This window comes from Vigna umbellata, chromosome 3, assembly GCF_029865625.1.
Source record: "Vigna umbellata cultivar VRB3 chromosome 3, Vumbellata_1.0, whole genome shotgun sequence".
Taxonomy (NCBI): domain Eukaryota; kingdom Viridiplantae; phylum Streptophyta; class Magnoliopsida; order Fabales; family Fabaceae; genus Vigna; species Vigna umbellata.
Window position 1 is genome coordinate 52,265,065 of NC_142167.1, and position 9,612 is coordinate 52,274,676.

General features: G+C 32.0%; 1 protein-coding gene across 1 annotated transcript; it reads left to right on the forward strand.

The window, feature by feature from the left end:
* On the forward strand, positions 1-3,855 carry LOC124826236 (Cobalamin biosynthesis CobW-like protein). Its single transcript, XM_047299018.2, has 9 exons — positions 1-208; positions 462-679; positions 1,130-1,244; positions 1,523-1,612; positions 1,909-2,079; positions 2,175-2,294; positions 3,029-3,139; positions 3,489-3,570; positions 3,650-3,855. Exons 1-9 carry the CDS (start codon positions 80-82, stop codon positions 3,706-3,708), a joined length of 1,095 nt encoding a protein of 364 aa, XP_047154974.2. The 5' UTR covers positions 1-79; the 3' UTR covers positions 3,709-3,855.
* Positions 3,856-9,612: the final 5,757 nt, after the last annotated feature.

A 9,612-nucleotide genomic window follows, 5' to 3' on the forward strand; every position in this document is an offset into this window, starting at 1 on the left:
GTATAACACGAAGAATTAGAACAAAGAGAAAAGAGAAGAAAAGCCTTTAACGGAACGTAGAATAAACCAGTTGAAGAAAATGGAGCACGAGGAAGACGAAGAGCCACCTCTTGCTGTTCAGATTCAAGGAAATGATGAATTCGATTCTCAGAAATCTTCTGTTGGGGTTACTCTCATCACGGGCTATCTTGGTGCAGGCAAGTCTACTGTAAGTTTTTTAAACCCTTTCATTTCTTCTATCATCGTTCCAAACACCCCATCATTTTCTCTGCTCATGATTCACTATAAATCCTCCATTTTTCAATTTTCGGGCAATAGGGCAGTTTAAAGTTATGTGCTTTTTCAGTTTGGTTGCGTTGCTCTTGTTGCTTTTTGGCACTAGTTCTTTTGGAATGGTGACGATGTTTTTCGTGTTTTGTGGTGTGGAATTGTGATGTTGTGACTGAATCATTGGGTTTCAGCTAGTGAATCATATTTTGAATTCGCAACATGGGAAGAGGATTGCTGTCATTTTGAATGAGTTCGGTGAGGAAATTGGCGTGGAAAGAGCCATGATCAATGAAGGGGATAAGGGTGCACTTGTTGAAGAATGGGTTGAGCTTGCCAATGGGTGTATATGTTGCACAGTCAAGCATAGTTTGGTTCAAGCACTTGAGCAGCTTGTTCAGAGAAAGGAAAGGTAAAGCGAGGAAATAATTGTATATTTGTGGTCCATTTGAGGCATGGAAAATTGAAGCAGCAGTTGAATCACTTAGGCTCTGTTTTGGAGAAACTTTTCCTTGAACACTTTTAAAAGAGAAAAGGAAGAAAGCAAAATGAAATCACCTCCTCCATAAGTTAAAACTAGTTTATGTTTGAATTAATTTGTTGAAGATATTTCTTATTAGCTTCTCCAAATTAACTTTTGCATTAGTTAATTTGAGCTTATAAATAAGTTTGTTTCATTTTCTTGCTTATTTTTCTCTTCTAGAGTGCTTATGGAAAAATTTACTTCAAACAAGCCCCTAATGTTGCCATTCACTTTACCTTATTTTCATTTTATCATGATTTGATCTGGTGTTCGGTAAAGTGGGTCAACTCTGCTGCATATTTTCTCTCGATTAAGTAGTTTTCTGTATTGTGTCTTTAGGCTTGACCATATATTGCTGGAGACCACCGGATTGGCAAATCCAGCACCTTTGGCATCTGTTCTATGGTTGGATGAACAGTTGGAATCAGAAGTGAAGCTTGATTCTATAGTCACCGTAAGTTTCTTTTTTGGATGTATTTTATTATAATTTGTCTCCCTTCTTTGGAATGAATATGCTCTAATTTCCTCTATAATAAGACATGCTTATAGCTGTTTCATTCCAATGCAAATGAACTAAATTCTTTTAATTATTGTCGCCTCCAGGAAAATTGTCATTCTTTTGTGTTTGTGGCTCTTCCACTTTTATAATGATAGATGTTATTATTTCCTTGGTATATAAAATCATGGCTTGTGAAGCATGGCCTCTTTTTGATCGAGTTTCTTCTCAACTAGGTGGTGGATGCTAAAAATTTGCGCTTCCAGCTTGATGAGCACCGTGACTCATCTTCATTTCCTGAAGCATATTTTCAGATAGCATTTGCGGTAATTGTTGATTATATTGACTGGATATTGGATTATTAGTGCTTATTGATAACATATTTTTCATTTTCCCATAGTACCTTCCAGAATTTCAAAGATTGATGAAATGGAAAAAATATCGCGGAAACACTAAAATATATATTTCATTCGAGACTCTTGAGTAGTTGTTATGTATAATACTGATCTTGTACCGCTATTTATATTAATGATTTAGGTCTGGTATTGGTGTAGTATATCTAGCTCAAGTATTTAGTGGAATCGGGGATTGAAGAGCTAATCACTTTTGCTACTTGTTTCAGGACATTATAATTCTTAACAAGGTTGATTTGGTATCTGCAGAGAGCTCTGGAGCTCTGGAGAAACTTGAGGAGGAAATACATAACATTAACTCCCTTGCAGAGATAATACATTCGGTTAGGTGTCAAGTTGATTTGTCTAGGATATTGAACCGCCAAGCTTATGATGCTGCAGTTAATATAATGCATACTTTTTCGCTCTTCATGCTTAGTTTTTCTTCCTACTCCATGTGACTACACTTACTTTTGCTTCTTTTTTTTCTTTTTAGCGTGCTACACATTTAGAGACTTTGTTAGAAGAAAGTCGTTCTTTGTCTACAAAAAAACTTCATGATAGTGGCGTGAGAACCATATGTATTTCTGGGACACAGATGATTGATCTTGATAAGGTATATATCCAATAAGACCCATCAAATGAGAAAGTTGTTTCTGTAAGAGGCACAAATATTGACCATGAGATCTTATCATGAATGATCTAATTTAAAATATAAGGAAGATTTAGGATGCTCACGTGATTTAGCTATTAATCTCAATCATTCATGTATAGTTTGTATGACAAACATTTGCTCCTCCTTTGTAAAAATAGTTTTTTGGTTTTCACTAAATGCAGCCACAAACACACATGTATATAGTTTTCCCTTTTCCCACAGCTTCTAGTCTATTATCATTGTAGATTATTCAAGAATTAGTGGTTGCTCTGTGCATGTTTGTGATAGGCTTGAATTTAGGAAATAATTGTTTGGTTTCAAAGTTCACTCAGAAAGCTAGCAAGGTTAAGTGATTATTTCTTCAGAATAAGCTGTATGGGGAAAAAGTTGATAACTGATTATAACAATCTTTCCTTCTTTATTGACCATTAAATCTTAACAGGAATAATTAAGTTTAAAATATGATCTTTTGGGATGATCATGTGACTTTAACCATTAATCTCAAACATCCATGTGTAGTTGTGTATGGCTAAGATTTGCTCCTCTCATTTTCATTAAGTTATCTTTTGAACTAGATGCTTCCACTCACACATATACAGTTTTCCCTTTTTCTGTAGCTTATAGTTTAGTATTATCATAGGTTGCTCCTCTGTCTGTCTTGTGTTCTATTTATATATTGTTTACAACCATGATAGACTCGAATATGGCTTGAGGAGATTCTCTGGGAGAAGAAATACGATATGGATGTATACCGTTGCAAAGGAGTGTTAAGTGTTCAAAATTCTGATCAACTGCATATTTTGCAGGTAAATTACACTTAACACAATTTAGATTCTCCACATGTTTTCTTGTGCTAATACAATGTGTTAGACTTTGGTCTCTTTATTCATGTTCTTCAGATTGATATTTGTTCCTTATTATTTATTGTCTATATACCTCTTGCAAGCATGAGGATTTGAAACACCAGATCCTAACCTGATTAATGGGTTTATATCATTCATAAATGCTTCTAAAGATTTGATAAGTTAATCTATTTAATATCCTATATGCTATTTGATTGAGATGAATGCAGAGGATACATTGTCCGATTGATAGGTTCTTCTATTTATTTATTCTGTATTATTTTAAAACTATATTTTCGTGAAAATCTTGCAGGCAGTGAGGGAACTATATGAGATTGTTCCATCTCGCAAGTGGGAAAAGGAAGAGAAACGCATAAATAAGATAGTCTTTATAGGTAACTTGATGAACTTTTCTTGTTTTAGCACAAATTTGGGGTTGTTAACATACTCATTTTTCTTTTTTCTGAATGACAGGCCATAATCTGAAAGAAGATATTCTTATTAACTCTTTTAGAGATTGTGCTGCCGTGTAAACCTATATTCAATAATCAATGAATTGGTGAATGATTTTGAGTTTCAACCAAATCACAATTTGTTTGACATCGCCAATTTGACAAAGAAATGATGAGTAATACTCCTTCTCTCCTTGATTATAAGATATTGTTTGTGATGTTTTTTTATTTATTCTTTAATAAAACTGTCTTAAATGAATTGTCTTTTTTTTTCCAAAGATTGGGAAATTAAGGAATTTAGTTTTACAAATTAAAATTTTACTACAATTGTTTTCTCTCTATACATTATTTATTTGAGAAATTAAAAAAAAAACATTACAATTATATACAGATTTAGTATTATTGATTAATTTTTAATTAGTGTGAATTAATTATCAATATCAGAATTAGTCCTTAAGCTTGTGTGGAGAGAGAAATCGTGTTAAAGAAACAAGCGATAACAATAATGTCACCTTAGAGAAGAACTACTATATAAAGTAAATGCAATTTTAAATAAATGTATTTTTCCTTTTACTATAAATTTTAAGCAGGGGTGGGTCACGCGAGTTGGGCCGCAAGCCCGCACAAAAAACCTGGATGGACTAAGATTTCAGGCTCGTTAGTCTGCATAGGCTTGCAATAAACTACCTGTATAAAAAAAATCTTGTATTTGTTAATGTTATGTATTAATGTGCGAAAATCTCTAGAATTCATCATGCATGTTAAATTATATATATAAATCATGCATGTTTAATTGTAAATTTATCCTTAAACTTTTCAAGATACTTGCTTAATTTTGTAAATGTGTTAAAGTTTTCTAACTTATAAGAATAAATTAGTGAGTATTGATTAATGTGTCGAATTGAAATATTGAATTAATGTTTAAGGAAAAAAAAAGTAAGGAGTATAATCATGAGAAGTCATGGAAAATGATAAAAAATAATATGATTTAGTGAAAAAAAGTTGTTAACTCATTAAATATTATTTTTAATACTATGTCACTCATAATAATTTAGTTAAACTGTATTCTCAAACATAATTTTATAATTAATTTAATAGAAATATATTTGTACTAAAAGATAATTTTGGAGGTTTTTTTACTAAGAGGTCTAAAATTAGAGTTTTACTTGCTTGGGCTTTAAGCTTTCCTAATCAATCAATGTTGTAGGCATGTAGGACGGAGAGATAGACGGCTATATAAGAATCATAATCTATACTATTATTAAACATTCATTACCTCATTTCCTTTGCAGCTTTAACGTGCAAAATTCAAACCAAAAGTAGCATCAATTTTCAATGGGTGCTTTTCCTAATCGATATATTCCGCCTTTCAAGATGCATTTATTACCCTTTAAATATTATTTGAAGATGCATTTCTCAGATTGTTTAGGTTATTTGACGTTATGCACATAATTACAGACGTTAATGCTTATAATAAATATTTTTTGTTCATAATAAATATTATACAATTATTTAATATTTATTATGCATATTTTATCTACATGTGTATTCTAATAATATACTAATACTTAATATTGAATATACTTACAATATATAGTTTATATTTTTTAATTTATTCATATGTCTTATTGAATATGTCTGAATAATTTACATGTGTAATACAACTTCGTTCCACCGTGAATATTTATATATTTATTATAACATATATTGATTATATTTGGTAATTATAATAGATATATCGGCATAGAAATTCATGACCAAAATCTGGTCATACCATTTTTACTTAACATAATATTGCATGGTAAGTCTAATTCTAATATATTTGTTTATCACACCACATACTCCATACTCCAGAGGAATCTAAGTTAAAAATACACAGAATTCATGTTAGAGTTGCACAACTTCATTACAAATTTAACAATGAAGTCGTACAAGTTCTCCATGATTTTCACTATCCTCCAATTAATTCATTACATTATTGATATTAAATGAAGTTGTGTCTAACTTACATTATTTCATCACTTACATTTTCTATGGTAAAACATCTGTGTCATTACACCACAATTTCTTCATAATAAAAGTGTACTAGCTTGACACATCACAGTCAACTTTTTTTCTAATTTCCACTTACGTAATTTTCATAACAAATTGCACCATTTTAAAAAAAAAAAAGTCATGAACCATGAACAATTATTTCATGTCTAACTAATTTATTTTTCTTAACCTTTCTTAGTAAATCTTTTTCTTCAAAAAAAAAATTTCACATAAAAAAAAGTATATATATATATATATCTCGAGAAGGTGAGTTTCACAGATTTTTTGAACTCTCCATGGTACCAAACATTCTTCCTTCAATCTTACTCCTGATATTTGCATTTCATGAATGGATGATGGTGTATTTGCAAAAAATACTTTGACGCCCAAATTAGTATGGTGCGTCAACTAATAATTAATGTTGTAAAATGTAAATGTAAATTATGTATCTCCATAACAGTACTATTTATAAGGTAATTAAGGATTTGTGGGCTCTCACCTTAATAGGTCAGGATGGACTCACTGGTCCACTTACCTTTGATGCAAATGATGTCAAGATAAACAATAGCATGATAGTAAAATACAATAGACCGACTTATGGCCGGGTAGGTAGAGGTTGGGGTAGTTGTTAGATCATTTGTGACTTACTTGTATCCTTAGGATGATAATATATGAATGAGAAAAGGTATAGAGTGAATTTAAGTCAGTTTGAAGTGGGCAAGTTAGTATAGGGTATCCATTTTAAGTTAAAAATTGTTTCTAGAGTATCCTTAATGTATAGTGTATCATGTTGACCAATTGGATAGGTATAGAGAGCAACCAAAACTAGAAAATAAGGGTTAGTGGTGTTTTGGTGTGGCGCTCAGTGGCAGTCAATGAGGCTTGAGCGCCAAATTTGCGAGAGGTTTAGTGCTCAGCTGCATGCAGGTGGTGCTCAAGCATCAAAATTGCGAGACGAATAACGCTTAGCGTTAGGGATGTGTCGCTCAATGTCATGTTCTTTGGTTGGTTCTTTTCTTTTCGACATCTCACTTACTCTTAGGGGTCTTTAAGTTCCATGTTTGGTATATAAGTTCCATGTAAATGAGTTTGAAGACATTTTTTAAAAGTGTTGGATGAGATATGATGTGTGTATGTTCATGTTGTCATGTTTGTATGATATAAGGGATAATAAGGGATAATTACGTATGAGTTATGTTTCAATCTGTAATGTAATGAATTAAAGGTGTAAATTATGTGAATAATGGTTATAGGGATTTTAATGAGAAGTCCTTAAGATGATTATTAGGGGTTATTCTGACATTCTCAATAACTTCTAGTCTCAAGAGAAGGATAATTATGTGGTGAAGAGTAGCAGAAGAACCTTAGTCTTATGGTTAATTGTTTTGGCCACAGATGCTTGAAATGATTAACCTTGGAGTGTGGTAATTGTTGAGGAAGAAGTTGTTGTTGCATTACCTCTGGAGCCTCGATATCAATACATGTATCTAGATGGTCAATATAGAGTTAGATGAGTAAATGTATATGAATGGTGTTAGTGGTTGATATAATTGAATTATAAATTGATGTTTGTAATTGATTTTAAGTGCATTATTTAATAACAATAACTTATTATTTTCTTTGTATTTGTTTATTTTTTGGATTTGTTATGATCATTTTTATGATACCAGGAGGAGCCTTTGTTGGACCAGTTGTTAAGCAAGGAAAATTGAGTAGAAGAATAGATTTAGTTTCTTTATCTGGCTGATTTTGTAAATATATATATAGTTAAAATAATAATAAATAAATTAAATATTAACAACTTTTATTATTAATAATAAACGTATGATTTAATAATTAAATAAAACAATTTATAATAATAAGATTAATTTTGTGATTTTATAATTTCTTTATTTTTTTTACATTTTTTTCCTTAATCAAATAATTTCACCTTCTACTCTTAATTTTCTTTTCAATTTTGTCTAACCTCTCAAATCTAAATCTCAAAATAACATCATTTAATACTTTTTAGTTCATGAAAACGAAAGAGATGAAAAGTAGTGTGATTGGTTGGCATAAAAGAGTGAACTGTCCCCAAATAGGCCAACAGGAACACGTAGTCACTCATTCATTGGCCGTCCGTTCCGCTGACAATAAGATCACCATCTGCACTCAAATCAACAACCCAAAGTGCCAACATGCTTTCTCTATAATACCCCTAATTACTCTCTTAGGTTCTTTTTTAATTCTCCATTTCTTTAATAATGTTTTTATTTGTTATTTCTTATATTCCAAAATAACTATTTTAATATTATTTCCTTAATTTAATTACTATAAAGACGAAAAATTATGTATAATAAGAAAGAAGGCGCAATGATGTATAAATGTGCATTGAAATAATAAAATGGAAAATATTTTGGTTACGGGGATGAGTCATTAAATACTTTCACAATTTGTTCTTCCTCGTCGTATGGTCTTGCTCCTTGGGTCCTTGGTTCGTTAGTCCGGTTGGTGTGTACCTATTAAAGATACTTCAGTGTCAAAGTCAGTAGTTGAATCGTCCGGTTATCTAATATGACAATGACAGTAATAAATGCAAAGTAAATGCCTCTACCTACCCTACCTGTTACCTTTCATTTACATTTATAGTTGTCTGACGTGGGCCTAGGATTAGCAATGTTTTAATCATACCTTAATATTCATTAAGGGCTTTAATGAGTCATTAGTGTTTAACCATGACCTAGTGAGGGTCGGTCGGGACGGCCGGTCAGAAGGGTGGTCGGCCAGGGATGTCAACCTGGATGGACGACCACTCGGTTCTACTGATCGGTCACATTAACGCTCGGTCTTAATGGCCAACCTGGGTGGACGTTCGGTCCATGTGTGGTCGGACGTTACTTGGACGCTCTGTCTGGATGGCCGACCTGGGTGGACGCTCGGTCTTGATGGCCAACCTGGGTGGACGTTCGGTCCATGTGTGGTCGGACAGCGTTACTTGGACGCTCGGTCTGGATGGCCGACCTGGGTGGACGCTCGGTCTTGATGGCCGACCTGGGTGGACGCCCAATTTATGGTTTCGGGAGGACCGGGCGGTACAAACCCTATAGGCAAACCTCCAACCTTTTGATAATAAGATATTTAACTCTTTTAGGATTCAAATCTCATTATAGCAAGAATTTTTATTTTGAATTATTTTTATATTTATGTTTTTTTCCTAACGTTTGTGTTTATGTGTAGAATCTTCTAAATTTTGTGGTTGAATTCTCTCCAAGAAAGGGAGGGTGATGAGAAACTGATCAGGCCCAAAGGAACAACAACTCAAGAGAATGAACTCCTATAAGAAATCATTCACCTCATGGAGGAATAAGGAAACATTTAAAAAGGAAGGAGCTACTTCTAACTCTCCTAGACCTAAGGATAAGGAATCTTTAAGTAGAAATTCTCTCTAATGAAGAAAATATAATAGAGGACTATCTCGTGATCCAATACAAAAAAGACTTAAAAAGGATCATTGCAACTCAAAGGACATGAAAATCATGGTTTTGAACACAATTATAAAATAATTTTAAGCATTTAAAAGTATTTGTAATTTTCTTTTATTCTTTTATATTTATTAGGTGAAAGTTTAATTTAGAGTTGTAACTCTCAGTTAGCAAGTAAACTCGTTACGCGACGAGTTGTTAAACGACAATTCTGAATATGTTTTGAATTTTTGAGTTATTTTTGTAGTCGAATATCTTTGAAGTCTCTTTTACAATTTCTTAAATTGCATTTGAGGTTTATATATATATATATATATATATATATATATATATATATATATATATATATATATAATATAGATATAAAAACCTTGGTCATTAAATAAAATTGATTGATTTTCGTAAAGAAATGATTATTTTAGTTTTGATATAAAACTCAATTCTTATAAAAGATTGCGATTTTATAGTAAATCTTTCTAGCAAATCTTTC

Coding starts and splice junctions, on each gene's coding strand:
- LOC124826236 (XM_047299018.2), top strand. CDS start 80: ATGGAGCACGAGGAAGACGAAGAGCCACCTCTTGCTGTTCAGATTCAA. Junction 680..1,129: donor CTTGTTCAGAGAAAGGAAAG/GTAAAGCGAGGA, acceptor TTGTGTCTTTAG/GCTTGACCATATATTGCTGG. Junction 1,245..1,522: donor AGCTTGATTCTATAGTCACC/GTAAGTTTCTTT, acceptor CTTCTCAACTAG/GTGGTGGATGCTAAAAATTT.